This window comes from Lissotriton helveticus, chromosome 4_1, assembly GCF_964261635.1.
Source record: "Lissotriton helveticus chromosome 4_1, aLisHel1.1, whole genome shotgun sequence".
NCBI classification, from domain to species: Eukaryota; Metazoa; Chordata; class Amphibia; order Caudata; family Salamandridae; genus Lissotriton; species Lissotriton helveticus.
Window position 1 is genome coordinate 1,767,321,200 of NC_136063.1, and position 20,764 is coordinate 1,767,341,963.

The 20,764-nt window shown below is 41.6% G+C and overlaps 1 protein-coding gene across 1 annotated transcript in view; it reads left to right on the plus strand.

The window, feature by feature from the left end:
• LOC144827679 (protocadherin-11 X-linked-like) overlaps positions 1-20,764 on the plus strand; it is a 420,026-nt gene that overhangs the window by 391,359 nt on the left and 7,903 nt on the right. Inside the window, exon 4 of the mRNA XM_078685909.1 lies at positions 17,368-17,457. Coding sequence (XP_078542035.1) covers positions 17,368-17,439 — 72 coding nt within the window. The 3' untranslated portion in view covers positions 17,440-17,457. The remainder of the gene's footprint in view (positions 1-17,367; positions 17,458-20,764) is intronic.

The following is a 20,764-nucleotide window of genomic DNA, read 5'->3' on the forward strand; positions in this document are numbered from 1 at the left end:
ATGATCAGATGCCCATTTGAAATTTTTTATGAAATAAATATACTCAGTTATGGTGTTGCGATAGGGACAAGTCTTTTTAAAGAAGTTTCTGTAACTCAGAGAACATAACTGGCATGTTTCGGAGCAGCCAAAGTTTCTGTTATGCACAGGACATTTCCACTGTAGACGTTGGTAGAGCAAAACTTTCCATATTCTAGAACATAAACTGAATGCGCAGCAACAGTGCAATCTTTCCTTACACAAATGAGAGATGCAGAACATGCAGCAGAAGTGCATACCTTCTTCTGGCACAGGACAGCTATGAAGCTGTAGATAGCAGAGAAAACTTCCCTCAGAAACAGATGTGTACAGCCTTTCCCAATACAGCAATATTTAAAAAAAATTAATAACCTATTTTGATTGTAAAAAAAATGTAACTGTATATTTTATTTCATTACATTCATTTTAATTAAAGATAGAACTTACTTTTATTTTTCAAAATATATTCTGCTCTTTAACAAGAAGAATATATGTATTATTTAAACTTCAGAAAAATATTTTTAATGTAACTTAATATATTTCCATTAATTAAAGTTTTAATTAAAAATAAATTAATAGTGGTGTAGCATTATTTTCATGTTGGTCTACATTTAAAGTAAATACATTAATACATTTACATTAATATTTAACTTAAAAATAGTTTGATATGTTTTTATGGGTAAAATGCTTTTTTAAATGTTCCCTATACATTACAATAGTGCCACTCCAGAGCCAAGGTGGAAATCACTTAGCTGTAAAGTAAACAAAAACATTTGTAAAAGTTTATTTATCTCAAGATAAATATTGCAAATATTTTTGTGTTCAATATTAATGTAAATTAATGCAATATATTTACTTTCATTGTAGACATAACTTAACAGAGAATACAGCACTACTGAATTAATTTTGAGTTAAACATTAAATTCATGAACTTATATTAAATACAATTATAATTATGTTTTTTAAGTTTCTCACCCCCAATAAAATTAATGTACAGTATTAGTTGAGTAATGTATAGAAAGCATTAAAATAATTTATTTTTTAATAACATTTATTGTTACATTATTTTTAGATTAAAAATACATTTCACTATTTTAGACTTAAATAATAATGTACTATTTTTAATACATTTTAAAACAATAGTTTATATTTATATATATTTTTAACTATTTTAAAGTATTCACTTTAATTTAACATTGTTCCCTATGAGGTTTTGCTTTAAGTCCCTGCCACCATTATTTTCTATAGGAGGATGTTGCAGTACGATTGGATGGCCATGTGCATTGCTAAATTTACTACAGATTTGTTATTGCAGTAACGTGCACTCAGAGTTTGTGAATATAGAAAAGTAGGACAAATACTCAAAAATGTAAATATACTCAAATTACTCAAAAGAGTAAATTACCTTTGTGTATCAGGCCCTGAATATTTATAACATAGGAACCAGCAGCCAATCCTACATTAGCAAAGAAAAGGCCCAACATGGCAGACCAATCTACCCTTTGAACATGTACATCCCATGAAAGAGCAGTGAAATATTTCCTCAGGCACAGTTTGTAGAGCACTGCCACCAAGAGAATGTGCAAGTTTAGTGGTCATTGTTGGACCACCATGATGGCTTGCATTCCTGCACTAAGCGTGTTCTGTGTGGGACTGAAGCTTGCAGTTTTGGTGATCAGATCTGTGTGCTAATAAATCCAACAATTCCTTTACCTAATATGGGCTTGTTAACAGAATTAATTACCACTTGGCAACCCTATTGTATTGAATCTGTCATATGTGCACTTATATTAGCTGTACTGAATTTAATGGAAGCTTGCACTTCAGGTTCCTGAGCTGCAGCTGTTTTATGTGTAAGATGTTTTTCCACTGCTGGCTCCCATTCATTGGCGACTGGCCCCCTAAATACTTGTTGGGCACTGACCAATGCCTGGTCAGTGCCAAAGCTGTCAGTCATGGCTCATTATAAACAGAGTTTCTAATGAACCTCGACTGGGAGCTCTGGCTTTGGAAGCTGAAGGCAGTACTAGTGCATCAGTGAGTTAGCAATAGTCAAGTCAAGTCAAAATGTTAAGTTTATTTAGATCATTGATCTCTAAACCACAAGGAATAGACATTTATTTTAAAATTCTTAAAATAATTACTAAAACCACATATCGTTTCCATATGTACTTATGATGTTCCATATCCTCCATCATAGATAAAACCAATTTCATACAGCAATAAAATACATTTCAACATCCTAAGGGTAGATCGACTTCATTAAAACCTGTTTCAAAATATTTAAAAAATAAAACGTAATTCTCCATTCTTCATTACTTAATCTAATCCTCCATTTCATGAACAACTTTTTAACAGCTTGGATAAACTTCACCACCGCAATGGCAATATCAAGGTAAAACATATCTGTGAGGAGCTCAATTGCTTGCAGACGGGACCTAATGCTAAATTTTATAAATATCGGTCGTAAAAACTGTTTTCGCTGGACTACTAATTTTTGACAGTCTAATAATATATGGAAGCAATTACATTTCGTACCAATCCTGCATGTGCATCTACCATCTGGACCCAACAATTCCTTTTTCATTTTGTCATTTGACCGAGATGGGTTAATCCCAATTCTCACCCTTAAAAGTTCCATCCTAAGCCCCCGATTTAGCAGGGTGTCTAAATAGGGATACCAATTTTCTTTCCTCCAGCTATTTATCAGGGGTTGCACGGACTCTTTTTTTAACGGATACTCTATATCGTTTGATTTGGACAGTTCCTTCCCTAGGAGTTTAAGCTCACTCTTTGACTTTGCAGGGACAGCAAATCCATTTCCACTTTTAAATTATCTCAGATGGAGTACAGTTTCTTTCTTGTTTCATTCGCCCACCTAAGTTCACTCTTCTGGATCTCCTCCATACACCATTGTGACACTTTCATCCCTTCTCCTGTTCCCAGCCGTTTTCAGAACCTTAACAAACCTACTTGTACCTGGACATCCCACGAAGTCACATCTAGCTCTAATCTGATTGACTGTAACATTGATGAGCTAGGTAATGACAATAGTGCTTTTAAACATTTCCCCTCTTCTCTGTTCCAGGAACTATTCCCTCCTAAGCATAATATGTCTGCACCATATTGCATTTGTGGGGGGATAATTGCATTGAATGCCTTCAACAGTGGTCTGTGGGACATCTCACCATAGCTACTGTTGAAAGTTTTCAGCCCGCAAACTGAAGCTAGGGCTTTAACTTTCTGGGCCTCCAGGTGCATAGTCCATTTTAGAGACTTGACAAACCATATCCCATGATATTTATAATGGTTAACAATTTCTAATTTCGTTTGCCCCAAAGTCCAATTACATTTTTGATTTCGCTTAGCAATAATACATAAAAATAAAAAGGTACTCACCTACTTGTATGCATTGTCTCACCACCGGTCCTCTTTCAGTCCCTTGGTGCTGAACTGCAGGCTGCAACAGTTCTCCACACCAGTTTGAACACTGCTCCAATGCTGCTGCTAGTGTTAGCAGCAGGAGAGCAGCGACAGTATTGGCTGGAACGGGCTCTCTCGATGCTCCAGTAGGCACTGGGAATCTGTGCCTGCTCTCTACCAGCTGTCCTAGGCAGCTGGATGGAGAGGTTTACACTGCACATGTCAGGCTGGCAGTCACAAAACAGCCAGCTAAAATGACATGTGCAGTGTAAACTGGCCGAGTGAGCACCACCCCCCTGCTGCCAGTCAGCAGCAGCAGCCCTGCCCCCAAACACAGCTCAGCTGGGAAAAGGGAAAAATAAAATGGTGATAAATTCATTTTATTACCATTTGCTTTTTCACTTTTTGTGGTGCTGTCAGCAGGGGGGAGATGCTCCTCAGCCCTAATAGGCAGGCCCCTGCTAGTCCCATTTTATATGTGCAAGAGGAGGTTACACCCCTGGTGTTTGTGCTGTGCATATGCTAAACAGCATGGGTACTGGAGATTTCCTGTAGTTCAGTTTGTCCCAAATGCAAATGATAAGTTATAACTTTTTGGTATTTTGGAACTAAAATTTCTGAATGTGTTCGCTATTTTCATGTTCTTGCATGACATAATTCATAGAGAAATCATTGCACTGCAGCAGACTAGAATTTGCCATCTACGGGGCATTGTAAAATGTGTTGATAAATGTGGCCCTGTTGATAAATTTGATTCCTAGAGTTATTGGGCCGACTATAGTATAATCCATTTCCTTTCAGGTCAAAAAATCAACAATATGTTCGAAAATGCTTATTTTCTTATGTGAGTGCTGCAATTGAGCACTACAGATAACATTTCCCTGCAGTCCCATAATTCCGCTGTCATTGGAATTGCCCTAATAAAAGTAATGGGTGCATTGAGAAGAGTACCCCTCTCAAAGGCACCAGGGCTAGATAAGATCCCGGGTGACCTTTTATGTAACAAACCTAATATTTGGGCCTCCTACCTATGAACCCTGTTCAATGCCATCCTACATGGAATGTCGATTCCCCCGTCATGGCTATGGGCAGAGATTAATCCAATTTACAAAAACGGCTCACCACTCCTCCCTGCTAACTATCATCCAAGAAGCCTCATAGATGTCATCCAAAAAATATACTCACGAGTGCTATGGAAAGCTGGATGGAGGAGCATTCTATACTCAGTCCCAACAAGTAGGTTTAGAGCTAAGGTGTCCACAATAGATCAGATACTCAGGCTGCAACTTCTGAACTGGAAGACAGTGCTTTTGGAGGGAGGCACCCTCTATCTGATCTTTGTGGCCCTAAAATCGGCCTTCGACCTGGTCCCTAGGGAAAAATTGTGGTCCATTTTGTTAGATTTGATGATCTCCCCATACTTCTGTTACCAGATGAAATGGCTCCACGGAAAACAACAACGCTCAAGTTAGGTATGGTAAAAACAAGAAAGCCATCCTTGCGTCCAAGACCAAGTATTTCTCTGAGCAGGTCGCCTTGTCCGCGAACAAATCTAAAGAGATTTTTTCTCTGGTCAACAACTTGGCCACCTCCGATCGTGTATGCCCTAAGCTCATTCCTTCCCAGGCCCTCTGCTCCTCCTTAAACGACTTCTTTATTGAGAAGATCGTTAAAATAAAATCTAACATTCCTACCACATCCATCCCCTCCCATTATCCTGCTCCCCCTGTTCCCAATTCTTCCCTCGATTCCTTCCCGTCTATTTCCTTGGACTCTTTCCTTGCTTTGCCTATTAAAATCAAGTCCAGCTCTCCAGCCGATTGTGCTCCTGCTCGCGTGCTGAGAACTCTCTTTACCTCTTGCCCTACCACTCCTCTTTCTCTTCTTAACGCTTCTCTCTCAACTGGTTTCGTCCCCTCCTCATTTAAATCTGCAATCGTCTTTCCTATTCTCAAAAAACCTGGTCTGGATTCTTCTCTCCTCTCTAATTTCAGACCCATCTCTCTCTTACCCTATCTTGCCAACATTCTTGAAAGTTATGTTACCTCTTGCCTTTCCTCTTACGTTGAGCAGAACCATCTCCTCGCTTCCCATCAAGCGGGCTTCCGCTCGGGCCACTCTACGGAGTCAGTGGTGCTTGCGGTTCTTGATGAGCTGAAAGCCAAGGCCGATACCAACTCCCCCCAAGCTCTGGTTCTCCTCGACCTGTCCGCTGCGTTCGACACGGTTGATCATACCATCTTACTTGACCGTGTCGGCGCAGCGGGCATTCGGGGCTCTGCTCTCTCCTGGATCACGTCCTTTCTTACAGGTCGCTCACAAGCTGTTCACCTCTCTGGTTTTTCCGCTTCTCCCCTCCCGGTGTCTTGTGGGGTTCCTCAGGGTTCCTCCCTCTCTCCTCTTCTTTTTAACTTTTATATTCGTCCCCTCATTGTTTCTCTTCTTGATCTGGGGGTCTCTGTGTATAATTACGCAGATGACCTCCAGCTCGTCTTTGATCTTTCCTCTTCTTCTCACTCCTTATCATTTTTTCGCTCCACTCTGGTTTTTATTTCCGAATGGATGAGCGCCAATCATCTCAAGCTCAACCCAGACAAGACTGAGCTTGTCTTGACTGGTGGCTCATCCAGTCCTTGGTCCTCTGCCTTCTGGCCCCCCATCTTTGGTCCCCCCTCCTACCCAGGTCTCCTCTGTTAAAACGCTGGGCATCAAGGTTAGCCAGGACCTGTCAATGCACGGCCAGGTCAGCTCTGTAGTGTCCTCTTGCTTTCTCTCCCTCCGTCTGATTCGAAAAATTTCCCGGTTTCTTTCCCTGGATTCCCTTAAAATTATCATTTCGGCCCTTATCACCTCCCGCCTTGATTATGGAAACAGCTTGTTCGTGGGCATCCCTGCCTACGAAACTCGCCGTCTCCAAGCAATCCAAAATCAGGCTGCCCGTCTTATTTTTCATTTTCCCAAAACTCACCATATCACTCCTGTCCTTAAATCACTTCACTGGCTACCTGTTTTGCAGAGATCCTTATTTAAACTAGGGTGCCTAGTCTTCCGGGCTGTTGATCGCTCTGCTCCGGCGTTCATCAATACCCTGATCTCCACTCACACCCCTGCCCGTACACTCCGTTCTTCTACTTCTGCCCTCCTCACTGTCCCCCGCTTCCGCAAATCCCGCACTGGTGGTACCAGATTCTCTGTTCTTGCCCCCCGGTTCTGGAACTCTCTCCCTCTATCTATGCTCTCAATTCCCATTTTCTCACACTTCCGTAGAGTGCTCAAGACCTTCTTGTTTGCCCAGGCATACTCCTGTTAACCTCCTCGGCCCTGTTCTGTTCTGTTCAGTAGAGCTCTCAGCGCCAGGAAGCCGCTTGGCCACCGTGCGCTCAATGAATACCTTATTCATTCATACCTTATTCATTCAACAGTGAGCTTACTGACCCCATCCCAATAGACAGAGGGGTAAGACAAGGATGCGTCCTGGCCCTGACCCAGTTTTGCTTATTCATCAATGGTCTGGTGGGGGCTCTGAATGCTGGGAGGGACATAGATGCCCCTAGGCTGGCGAACAACAGGGTTCTGGCTCTGATGTTCACCGATGATACCCTCTTATTATCCAAGTCCCCAATGGGAATACAGAGGGCCTTGGATATTTTTCATCTATTTTGTACAAGTAGGGGTTTGGAGATCAACTCACTAAAAAACAAAATTTCCCCTCTCAAAGAATGAGAATTCTTTTCTTAGGTAGCTATTAGGTCTCCCTAGAAGTACACCGCTGACGCCACTCTGTATGGACCTTGGGGTTAGCCCATTTACAGAGGAAGTTGCCTTAGAACTCTTCTCTATTGGAGACGTATAAGGAGTACTCCGGAACTTGAGTTCTTTAGAGAAGAGCTAAAGGAGGTCCTACATTTACAGAGAGTTTGCAAAATCCCATGGCTGTCCTATATTAAAAACACCTTGGCTGCTATGAGGATGGGAGACCTATGGGTTAATGCTGAAGCAACTTGCACGATAACTCCCAAGAAGGCCTTGTCAAAGATTTTTAGAGAATTTAAACTTAACCAGATAAAGGCCAACACTGGCACACTGACCCTATCCTTTATAGAGGCCAAAGATCATTATAAGCTAGAACCTTTTATTCATGTCATGCAGCCTCCCCGTGCAAAAAACAGTATCTACAATTTAGGCACGGTGTACTACCACTGCATGCGTTTACAAATAAATGGGGAAACACTCTGACTCAGGGCTGTCCAGTCTGTGCAGACAATCCAGAGATGGATCAACATGTACTATTTGTCTGCCTGGCATACAAGAAGGATAGACACCGATGGTTACAACATGTATGCCGATAGACACTGATGGTTACAACATATATGCCGGAATCTTGTGACAAAGCATTATGTGGAGGTCTATAGGCTCCTAAAATACGATACTAGTCTGGCCATAGTGTATTCAGTCACTCGTTATTTATTTTGTATGTGGTGTGTACGTTCATCCATGATAAAATCAGGGTCAATCGGATAATTTTAACTTTTTAATGCAAATAAAACAAATTAATGCTTTTTAACTACTTTTTAAAATGTTTTAAAAAGAAAATATCTATTTTGAATTAATACCTTTTTTTATACCCATATTCAGAATCATTTAAATACTGCAATGCAAGCGCACTTTATCCATTGCAATATTTATATGTATAAACTGTGCTGTATTCTTTTCTTGGTGCTTTTATGGCCATAGAGGCCGAAATAAATAATGTTTTAATGGAATTGAATCACATTATCTACAAATCTCCTTTTCACATCACATTTATTGGCTCGGAGGAACATCCCTCCTTCTATTGACCACTGTCTCTCACTTATGCTGATTCACTTCTAAACCAATTCTTTGTTATTCCTACTTTTCTCAAGAATCCCATATTCATGCCTATGTGTGTACCTACAAACATGACCCTCTCTCCTAAGCTGAATCATATTATTCCTTTACTCATCTAAAGCCAGCCCTTTCTTGATCCTTAAGATATTTATGCTAATAGTGGCACTTTCATTCTCAAAATGAGGAGTGATACATGTATTAATCAAAGCAACATTCAATCACATTTTGCCTTAGTTGACAACTTACACCCTAGCAGCTAGTGGTGAAATGTACTTTAATAAGTGGTTTAGCTAAGGGGGGGTCCACCCCAGGGGCACGAGTTTTGGGGGCAGCGGCCTCCCCCCTACTTTACCTGCCGTCTCGGGTGCAATAGCAAGCACCCCCTCACTCCTTAATGCGTCTGCCGCAGGACGCAAACGGAGAAAACTTGCCAGCACCCCACTCTCCACTGTGGCTGGCTGGCGTGGGGCGGCTAATGCAGGGACCGCCACGGGCGGCCAGAGCACTAGCTACGCCACCGACTATTGTGGAAAGCATACTCAATTGACGCATTCATCCCTGTTATAAATGAGACAGGATATGAAACAGAGGTGTCATTCAGCACGGCTTTCCCTTTCTTAACAATGTTTTGCCGAATGACCACTGCTCTCAAGAATAAGATTTTACAAGTTGCAAGGTAACACATATTGAAGGCTCTTGGCATACGCAGATAGCTGTATTTAACTCATTCCCTCTCCTCCTGCCTTCTGCCCTGTCATGTATCCTGTGAAGAACCCTTTGACCGGAGTGAAAACACAAATCGATGCCCAATACTTCACAGCTTTTCTCTTTCATGGGGATGATGCAGAGCTGAAATGGCTGCTGAAACATCACCATTTTTAAAGAAGACATTAGAGAGACCATTACTTAATGGACTACAAAGATTGTCATTCAATTGCATTTTTCATGTCCTATTCATTTCTATTTTACTTGCAATATTGTAAATGCCGTTACTATGTCTTTAAACATTCAGGTATTTCCTGTATCACAAGTTTGATCATATTCAGCACTGAGGATTGTGATATCAAGATTTATTTTTGATACAATTTTCCATACAGATTTTTATCAAGTCTGTCTTCTGTTGTGTTATGAACGTTGCTGTATTAACAATACCCTGTATCATTTGTATGCCCTATTATTATTATTTGTTATAATTATTATTTTTACTAAAATTGATATAACGTTTATTTTATTTATATGAAACTTTTTCTTGGAAAAATAAATAAATGGTATATTGACCCCGGTGCTAAGTAGGTGTACTGTCTTGTCAAGTTACCACGCTAAACACCATATCGGCTCCTTTAGCTTCTGGCTTTAAAAGAATATATAATTTTTAACATTTTCAGAGCAGGAAGAATCTTTTTCTCATGTTTATTTACACAGGGAAATTATATAATGATCCTTGTAATGAAAACACTTTTTTTCGAAATTTGTTCAAACACTTTATACACTGGTAATAAAAAAACATATTCGAGTTTAACATTGCTTTTGTAGCTGACTACTATGGCCTAATTTACAATTAAGGAGGATGAGGCCCTCACACTAGCCTCCTGCTAAGCTCCTAAGCTCCCACCTCTTCCACCCTTGGTCACAACCAAGCTGATGATAGTATGCTCACCCTGCTTCTGCCAAAAGCTTGTAATGTTTTACTTAAAAAAATGCCCATTTTATGCAGAAGGTGTCACTTACAATTGTAATGATGACTTTTGGAAACCCCTCATGGTACATCCCAAGGCATCGCAGAAATCTGGAAGCTATCTCTATGGTCTACTGTTCATGTGCTATCGTTCTGCGGGCGTAATGCAGCAATCACTCCTAGAAATTCAGGGACCATTGAGGTAACTGTACTCTACCTCCAAAACTTTCCACATCCACCGCCCACCTGCTTCCAGACTCCTATAGAGAGACTTGATAGAACAGGGCATCCGCAGAGGTCTTTTTACCTCCAGTGCTCTAACCAAATATAAAATCATATCGATTGCCATGATTTGGGAAAAGAGTAAACCTGGGTGGGAACCATTCCTTGACCCAAATTAAAACAGACTACAGTTGTATATGGTAATTGCTATACAGAAGCAGCAGCATCCATGTCTTTGATATGTGAGCCAAGAAACCCATATCCCTGTAAGGCCAATGAGGACTCACCACATCATTGTTCGTGCGGATCTCTGAGGGCCCCATGCACTCCAGATTAAATCGCAACCCATATTGCTGCATGTACACAACATGGGGATATTGTGGTAAAATATGTAAAGGAAAATAGCTTGCAAACTTCCTACAAAATAGGTGAAAATCCTTTGTCGCTTGTATTTGAATCACCCCTGTCCTTTATATTTCTGTGAACTGGGCTACTTCTATTTGACATTATTCTGTTTAGCTCTCTACTTTTTGGATTTCTGTCCCGCTCATAATTAAATGAGCCATGCTACATTTGCCACCGACTACTGAAATGGTCTACTTCTGCATCACCCTCATTCTCCTATGATTTTCTGCCATTGGCACTGACAACGGTAGACACTGACATATTACACTACTTCACCCCAATACATCAGGTGTTCATACAACGTCTGCTCTTCCACACTGCCTTGCAACTCTATCTTTGAAATCTTATTCCCCTATCTGTCTCACTCTGATTACTTCATCTTCAGCAAGGCAAACTTTGTTCCAACCTGTTCAATAGCCATTATTTGATACACTTGACGGCTATTAACAAGGTATAGTTTAACATAAAGTATTCCGCTGCGTCTGCTGCTCTTCTTACACCAGTGTCAGCTTCTTTCATGTCATCATCTCTCTGACCTCCAACATTACAAAACATTTTGGTGCATGTTTCTTCTTTTTCAACATGCTTTTAACTACCAGATTGCACTGGCATATTGCCCTGTTTATTTGTCTTGCTGCTTTTTCTAGAAGATGTAAATTCCAATGCCGAAAACTTTACTGACAGCAACTAATGTAATGTTGTGCAGAATCTAGAAGCCTTCAATCTTATCCAAAAAATTAAAGAGTACAGTAGATAATTTTGAATCTTGCCTTTGAACTCAAACTGAATGTCCAATGCGTACGGGTGGCTTTCCTTATTTATGCTGAATTGTCATGCCCCTAAAATAATCATGTACATAAAGCATGCTCATTCTCAAGAGGGATATATAAAATGTGTAGAAGCATACACATACTCCTGCTTTGTTAAGGAATACAGCTCTAAGCGGATGGCTGTAAACGTCATGCAACAGCTTGAAAACTAATTGTTGCATTAAAATCCTTTAGTAGTCTATATGGCATCTTCCATGTCTTGCCTTGCCACCTTCTTTGATAGAAGTTATTCTATTTGTTAGTATACCTCACTTTGATAACATAATGCTGAAGCATCCAGTGGTGTATGGATATTCTTAGGAGAAACTGTTTTTGTTCTAGAAACTTCTCAAAATCTATAAATCCTGTCTACATGCAGCCAGTCATCTTTATTGTGACCGATCTAACATATTTGACCAACAGGTCATGGGAACTTTACTCTGTCGTTAAGTATTTCCATTCTTTCACCTGCAGCACTCGCGATATTAGACACTTAAAAGCCTTATGTGATGACGTCTGCTTTCTTTGCTAAGAAAGTGTGTTACATTAGTGATGAGAGCAAACACTCCCAGCCATCTGGACAGGATCCCAGCCCCTCCATGGCCTTTGGAATACATTCTGAAGTGAGAACCTCCTGTCCACTGATAAATGCAGCTAAAGTGGGTACAACTCTGCTCAGATTCAAGTTTAGTTCACCCAATGACCCTTGCTGATTACTATTGCATAAGTCCTGGTCCCTGACTTTACCAACCGTTTCTGTGTGTTCACTTTGTATGGGCGTGGTCCTGGAGTGTGTTAAAACAGGTTTTGGAGTCTTTAACTAAACCGGAGTTGGACACCGAGGCCTTAAAATTATAGACACATGTTACCTTGTTACCATCTTTTACTTAAATCATGGAGACACATAGTGCCGAACGTGGCTCACCATCAAGCTCAACAGCATTGGGGTAGGGGATGGATCGCAAGCTGGGGTCTGGGTTGGTGGGATGCACACTTAACTGAATAAGGTTTTTTCTGACTTAGTGGACCTAGATTTTGGGTGTACTCTCTTTTCATCTACTCAGCAGCCTTCAAGATCCATGTCAAATTGGGCAGGCACTGCCACAATACATTCTGTTACCAGCTTTTGGAACACTTGTTCTGTTATTTCTGTTTTAGGACTGATTCAGCTGCAGATAAGCTTTCTAAAAAGATATTAGCAGTGATGGACACTCTTGCCCCAAAAACCTCACTATTTGGCTAGAAAAAGCCCTCAGCACCCTGGTTCTCTGATCGACTGCGCAAGTTGAGACAGGAGTGTAGAAGGAAGGAAAGACTCTGGCACAGAGATCTGTCTCCTTTGAGCAGAGAGCTGCACAAACAATCCCTGAAGATATATAAAGCAGCTATTATTGAGGAAAAGGGAAGGTATTATACAAAGATTTCAGAGGAACTTACTTTGCCTAAGGAGCTTTTGAACATCTTTAACTCCCTGGTCACGCTTACAGCCTCTGACTCTGTGGAGCCGTCCCAGGAGCTTTGTGACAGTCTTTCTTCCTTTTTCTGTTCTATAATATCTGATATATATGCTCAGCTGGAGACTTTAAATCTTAATCAGATATCTGATGCCCTGCCTGAAATCTACCCTAGGGACTGCCCCAGCAATATGGCATCTGCTAGTCTATGTGTTTTTCCAAAGCTTACTCCTGAAACAGTTGAGCACCTACTTGATGGAGTTAAGTCGGGGTCTCCCTTGGATCCCTGTCCCTTAAAAGTTCTGAAAATGGTTAAGGCGGCTTTTATTCCGCATTTTACCATAGTCTTAAATGTTTCCATTTCACTGGGCCAGTATCCTCTGATCTGGAAGGCGGCAGTGGTTAGGCCACTCTTAAAAAAGCCCTCATTAGATTAGTCAAATTTTAAAAAATCCCGTCCCATCTCCCTTTTGCCGGTCCCAGCAAAGATCTTAGAATCCCACTTGAACTTTCACCTGAGTGCTTACTTGAGGGAACATCAGATCTTGGATGGCTCTCAACATGGATTCTGAAGGTCTCATAGCACGGAGACTGCCCTCACTGCGGTCTTTGATAACATACGAGTTCAGTGGATGCTGGCCATACCACCCTTTTGATTTTACTTGATCTTACCGCAGCATTCAATACCCTGTCTCCCCTGAGATTGGTGGAGCATCTCAGGGAGATAGGCGTGGGGGGCTCGGCTTTGGACCTGCTTGCCTCTTTTTTGTGTGAGCTGTCTCAAACAGTTAAACTGGGAAATGTCTATTCCGATTCTACCCCCCTTGTTTGCTGAGTGCCGCAGGGCTACTCCTTAAGCCCCACTTTGTTTAATATCTATGTGGCCCAGCTTGCAAGGGTGGTAAAATCGTTTGGGCTGGAGGTGTTGTCCAATGCGGACGACACCCAAATAATGGTGTCAATCACGCAAAATGTCAGGGACTCCGCGCACAATTTTAAAAACTGCATGCAAGCAGTCTCGTCATGAATGGCTCAAAACTATCTAAAATTGAATGGCGAGAAGACGGAGGTCCTGATTTTTGAGGACAGGACAGACATCTGGTCTAGGGAGTGGTGGCCTGACTCCTTGGGCAACTGTCCAACTCCTGTTTCCCATGGTAAAAACTTGGGAGTTGTTGGAACCTGCAGGTCTCTAGGACAGTGGTCACCTGTTTTGGGCTCATCCGGATTATAAGGAAAATCTCTCAGTTCCTTTCGTTTGATGCACGTAAAAAAGTGGTGGTTGCATTAATATTGTCCAGATTGGACTACTGCAAGGCCCTTTATTTACGTATCAACAAAGGCCAGCTGCAGACAGTGCAAAATGCTGCTGCAAGGCTGGTGATGGATCTCCCCAACCATCATTCAGTCTCGTCTACTCTTCTTTCATTGCACTGGCTCCCGGTGGATCGCAGAATTATGTTTAAGGCCCTCTGCCTCACTCACAACGCCTACTATGGCCTGCGCCATCAGGCTTCAAGACCTTATTCCAACTGTATGTGCCCTCGAGAAACCTTAAGTCAGCAAAAAAGAATCTCCTTGAGGTTCCGAGGTTCAAAAGGATGAGATGGGGCGGGAGAGCTTTTTCACTTGCTGCTGCTAGTGTTTGGAATTCTCTCCTGGATGATCTTTCGGGACAACAATCACACTCAATCTTTCGAAAGACTTTAAAGACCTGGCTGTTCCCTGAGAGGTGGGTTTGAGCAGGGCATCTGTTTGCTTGCATATTGGTCTGTATTCAGCACCTTGATGCCCCTGGGCTAAATCTGCCCTTTAGAAATTCCCAATTCATTCATCGTTCATTCATTCAGAACTGTTTTAAAACCAATAACACTCAGCTTCTGCTGAAGATTCCCACCATCCGTCAGAGACGTCAGACATTATAAAGAGTACCTCAGTGCTAGCCCTCATTGAATAGTTAGGAAATTTCGAAAACTGAATGTAAATAAGACTAAAACCCTAATCTTTAGGAGAGATCTTTCATTTTTAGCTCAAAATGTTTTAGCATGATGTATCAAGAAAGGCCCCAGATCACGTTCATGCATTCAAAGACCTAGGCATCTAGTTTGACTAAAATATGAACTTTGCTACCTACGTTCGGAAAGTCTGATCTTCCTGTTTTCACTTCTTTTGATGCTAAAAGGGGTTTTAACATTCAGTCTATAGTAGAAGTGTTTTTCCTAAAAAGCTATTACTTTTTTTTGGGATGTGGGAACTACTTTTTGCCTTATTTTGTGATGAATCCTGTGAGTATAAATGGCATCAGAATCCAGGATTTAATTCTTGGTGACACTATTGCACTCTGTACAAAGGCCTCTTTGGCCAAACTATTTACTGTAAAAAAAAAAAAAAAGGAGTTAATGTTGTACTTTCCGCCTTTATATACTATGATGTTGAGAATGGTTATTTGTCTTCCTTTGCTACACTTTATAATGACTCACCACGACTATTGAAGGAAGGGCCAAAAAAAAACAAAATGGTGGAAGCAACTTCAAAAATACCCCTTCTCGGGCAAGAGTTTTGGATACTTGTGTGCAAAAGCTAAGAGTCCAGCTCCTGCCTCACTGTCAGTGTCAGCATGTTGCGTCCTTTGATGCACTTTGTAGGGTGGCTGGGAAATGCAGTGCTTAATCATGCCAGTAGTTTCTGATGCTAGGCACCAGCACTTAATTGCCTGAACCATTACCTATGAGAGCTGCCACATGGTGGCGCTGTTTGTGCAATTACAAGATGAACAGAAAAACTGTTGTTTGTTAATCAAATAAATATTTGAAACAACTAATACCTGCCACGGAAGCCATTCTTACAGCTTTGGTGGCATCAAACAGTCTCAATTGGCAGACTTCAGTTTGACGGTTAGTTGTTGTTTAAGTACTGTGGCAATGTGTGATGCAAACTGTGGTTGCCTCCTAAAGAGGGCCCTAGCACTTATTTTTTTTTACAAATTAAGCACTTGGGACATGTGATAAGAACCTTCCATTTGTCGGATCACAAGAGGTGTCTAGCACCTACCTCGACCTCCTCACAAAATGGCTCCCATCAGAACATCAAATGTATACCCTATCCTTACAGTTCATCTCTACCGGGTTGTTTTGACTATGTGTTTCGATTTGTAATAGGGTTCATCAATTTCTGCAGACAAATTTACTCAAATAAGGGGATGTCAACTTACGAGTGTTCATGCGTTAACTTTGGACCTACGCATCAAGGATTACCTAAAAGGACACATAATTTGCTCTAGGCTCTGATGTAATGCCAGAGTGCCACAGACGTGTTCAAATGGGTGCAATTGCATGTTGCGATGGTAGGACAATTTGTGTAACCTGGCCTATGCACATTGTGCAAAGAGTAACCCATGGTGTAGTACCACTCCACTTGATGTCCGTTCTGTAGATGACCATGACTCACAAGTAGCAATAACTCCATCACTTCTATTACAAAACCTCCTATGCCCGTGAAATTTCCTATCTGATTAATAGCCATGCTCTAACAGTGCTACAGACATGATCATCAAAGAAGGCTTCTTCGATAAGGCTAAATGAAACAGCTACTAAAGACTGGTATGCATCTAGCGGTATGGGCAAACAGCTACCAAAGGCAGTTATGTATCTAGTACACTGGTATTTCAACTTCCCTACGAAAAACATGTGAAAATAGCACTGGGAACCACATGCATCAACAAACATGGCAGTTTGTACATCGGTGATTGGTTCCCAGGTAAATTAATTCCCAACCACTTATGAAAGTTACTTAAAAGAAATCACATCAGAACGTGGTTGCTTCAGGCCATCCCTAAGCATAAGACATACTACACTTTCCAAATTGTTAACCTTGTCATAAAAGTAAACTGTGAAGCCATCGTAACAGTAAAAAACGTATTTACTGTTGTTCACAATGCAAATAAATGACCATTTGTTGCTACTGGTGCTGTCACTGATAAGGATGCAATTTGTTTTATGAATAGCTAAAGCAGCTTGCTCTTGACTTTATTTGCTCTGCACAGGTGTATTGCATTATGATTATTTATGTACTGATGCATTCTTGTAAATTGTTTGCTCTTTTGAAGCAGCAGCATGCTTGCTTACAACCACCCCTTCCTTCATTCCATCCTCTTTCCTTTCTGCTTCCTTTGCTTTCTTCGGATTCCTTTTGTTCAAAGTGACTATGACAGATGGAATTCTGTGACTGCACATCCTCTACTACAGTTCATGTTTTAGATGATTGCATCCTTATCAAGTAGTCAGGCCAAATCGATTTTACAGCCACTGTAAACTATGCAGGGTGTTTACAATGTTCCTGAATGCTGCCTTTCTGAACTACCTGGAAGGTTTGTTATTAAACTGCAAGTCTATTTATTTTGCTTTGTCTTTTATATCGCATAGTGCCTTTGAACCTTCATGACATCCTAGTGATCCCAGTTACGCTTCACCTTACTTTCTCCCCTTTGTTCCAGCCCCTACGCTTTCACTGGATTCTTGACACTGCAGCATCAGTTAATGTTGGGCAGCCCACAGCAGTGTCCTGATCACTGTTTGCTGTCTTGGTGAGTTGCCTCCCTGTTCTGTGGATGTTTCAAGCACGTACGGTTCTTGTTCTGAACATTAGATCTGATTCCGGGATGGATGCTTGCTAGACTTACAGTGGCAGCAAGGAAAGCTAATTATTTTCAAGATTTAGACTTCGAATCCCCACAGACTTCTGGCTTAAGTAACACTTTAACTTAGCTGCTCTACACCATCAAAAACAGAAGTAGTTTTGTGCTGGTTTCTATCCAGCAACGTTAAGCAGGGCCATAGAGGAATGGCAAAGATGGAATGCCTGTCATTAATAAAGTTCAACTACCTACAGTCCAAACATTATTATGTTTCAAAAATTAAAAACTTAAGATATATGGAATAATGTGAACTTGCATTCTTTCGATCAAATTGTTATATGTTCGCAATTCAGAGAAAATACCTATTCTTAGCATTTAAATGGGTACTATTGTTTTCTGTATGACGCAAATACATTGTGACCTTATTGATGCATGTTCAAAAAACTGTTGATTTTTTATCATTCAATGCATACAAATAAATGTATGATAAGGAATCAATTTCTTAGCTTAGATTACAATGAAATGTCTTACATTTTTAAATATTAGGATTCATGAATTAAAAATGCTCTATTTAAAAAAAAAACTGGAGTGAAAAAAGCTGAAAAATAGTCCACAAAAATAAAATGTTGGTAAAAAAGTCATAGGTTAACGTTGTGTGGAGAGCTGAGTTGACGCAAAATGTCTGTGATGGTTTAAGGTTAGGTTTATAGATTTTGATAAAGAAACAAGAAGAGGTAAAAAGGAAGTTAAAAGGTAGTTTTATGTAGAGTGTAACAGGGTGTTGGATAAGTGTTAATGCCCTGGTTACTTATCGGTAATCTTCATTACTCTGAGTCCTAGTCTTCCTTCCCACAGTAAATAACACATGAGCTTTAGGCTCCCACAGAAACTCCAAGCAAATGAAAGTCAGATTACTAGTCTCCCAACTATCCAACATGGCCCCACCTCCATCCACCAATGGGATAAAAGGACCTGCAATGAAAGGCACAGAGACATGAAGCCGCCAAAGAAGGGATGGGAGAGATGGAAAACTATACTGTGGTGAGGAATACTAGGACTCAGAGTAATGAAGATTACCAGTAAGTAACCAGGGCATTACCTCCTCATCTGCCTTCCTCACCACAGTAATTAACACATGAGCAGACACCAAAGCAAAATCGGCTTCATGGATAACAGAAGACAGCCAACGCACAAAAGTCAGCAACATCAGGTTTAATGACACCATGTTGGGTAGAAACAGAATCTCAAGAATCAACAGAACCCAGAACAGATGTGGCAAACGCAATGAAAGCACCACCCATTAGCTGAGATCTGTAATGTACCATCAAGGTATTTTATAGAAGACCACTTGGCACCTTACAAATATCCTTTATGGTCACTCCCTTGAAAGCAGCCCTAGAAACCGCCACAGATCAAGTAGACAACCCCCAGAACAGGTTGAGCAAGAGCACCGTTGTGGGCACCATAAGCCAATAGAATAGATTCCTTTGCCAACGACTAAGAGTAGAAATGGAAGGTTTCAAGCCCTGTCTAGCCAAACTGAAAGTGACAAACAGATTGTCCACTTTACAGAAAGAAGTAGTGCATGACAAATAAATCAACAGAGCATGCTTCAAATCTAGAAGATGCAACATATACTCCTCCTCACACTGGGGATCAGGAAAGAAAACAGGAAGGACCACCTCCTCAGCCATATGAAAGAAAGTAGCTACCTTAGGCACAAAAGTAGGCAATACCACCCTATTGTCCAAAAACCGCAAAAATAGGGCAGACCTCAAGAAAGACCTCAATTCTCCAACACATAGGGCAGAAGCAATTTCAGCAAAAATACCACCTTCAAGGTCAAAGACTTTAAGTCCACAGACTCCTTGGGCTCAAAGGGAACCCCCTGCAAGGCTCTCAACACCAACAAAAAATCCCACAGAAGGGGAGGCAACATTGGTTTAGGGTGCTGAAATGCCTGAGACCTCAACAGGTGAGCCACTAGAGGCTCAACATCAACAAAAAGGGGAACTTGGAATGCCCGAATAGCAGCCCATTGGGCCTGGAAAGTAGAACTGGCCAACCCCATATCAACACTCTCTGTCAAAAAACTCCAGAACATGAGCCGGATTCAACACATCAACAGACAGCCCTGGTACAGACACCAACCAGAAAATTGTCCAAATGTTTAGCAGAAGATCTCAAAGTAGAAGGATACTATGACTGCTGAATGAGGCTAGCCACCACTCTGGATAAGAGATTGCTGTGCAAGAGCGAAGCCTGAAGACACATTGATTGGATCACTGAGAGTGGAACCTGGGAAACCAACAAAGGATACAGATGAAACGGAAGCACCCAACCTGGACGCACCGCCAAATCCAACAACAATGGAAACCATTGGTGGCACTGCCAATCCAGGACCATCAGAAGCACCAAAGCCCCGTCCCTCTAGATTTTCTGTAGAATCAAGGGAACTGGGGGGGAAACGCATACAACAGACGCGGAGGCCACATCCACCCCTATGCCCCCGGACAAGTCATAATTGTGCATAAACAATGAAGTTTGACATTGTCCAGAGAGGCAAACAAGTCCACCTTCCAAGACACAAACCTCTCCTGCAACATCAGGAATGCCTATGGGGTCAGAAACAGTTAACCCATGAAGGGAAACACCCTGCTGAAACAGTCTGCCACCACATTCTCCTTGCCCAGCAGGTAAATGGCAGAAAGGGAGCCCAACATCGTCTCCGCCCAATAGCAAATGACCCATCTGCGACAACTGAAGGACCACACTCAGCAACCCCTCCCCACCACGGATGATTCAAGTAAGACATGACAACCTGGTTGTCCGTCCACACCTGCACATGGTGACCCCACCAGAAGAGCTGCAAAGGCCAAAAGAACCGCCATCAGTTCCATGTAATTCAAAGAACAGGACATCAGGGCCCTGGACCACCTGCCCTGGACCAAAGAGTCCCCCAAGGTAGAACCCAGCCCAACAGACTGGCATCAGTCATCACCATGCAAGAAGGAACCCCCAGAAGCGGATGACCGAGGTAGAGGTTTGCCTCGTTCAACCACCTCCCCAGATCCACCTTGACCTGGGCATTCACCAGCACCCTTTGACAGAAATTCATACCACACAGGAGCCAATGGGACAAAATATGGTTGACAGCAGGGTACATATGAAGGCGGGCCCAAGAAACCACCATCAAGGAAGCAGACATCAGGCCCTGCACTTTAAACCAATGTTTCGCAGGAATACAGTTCATGGA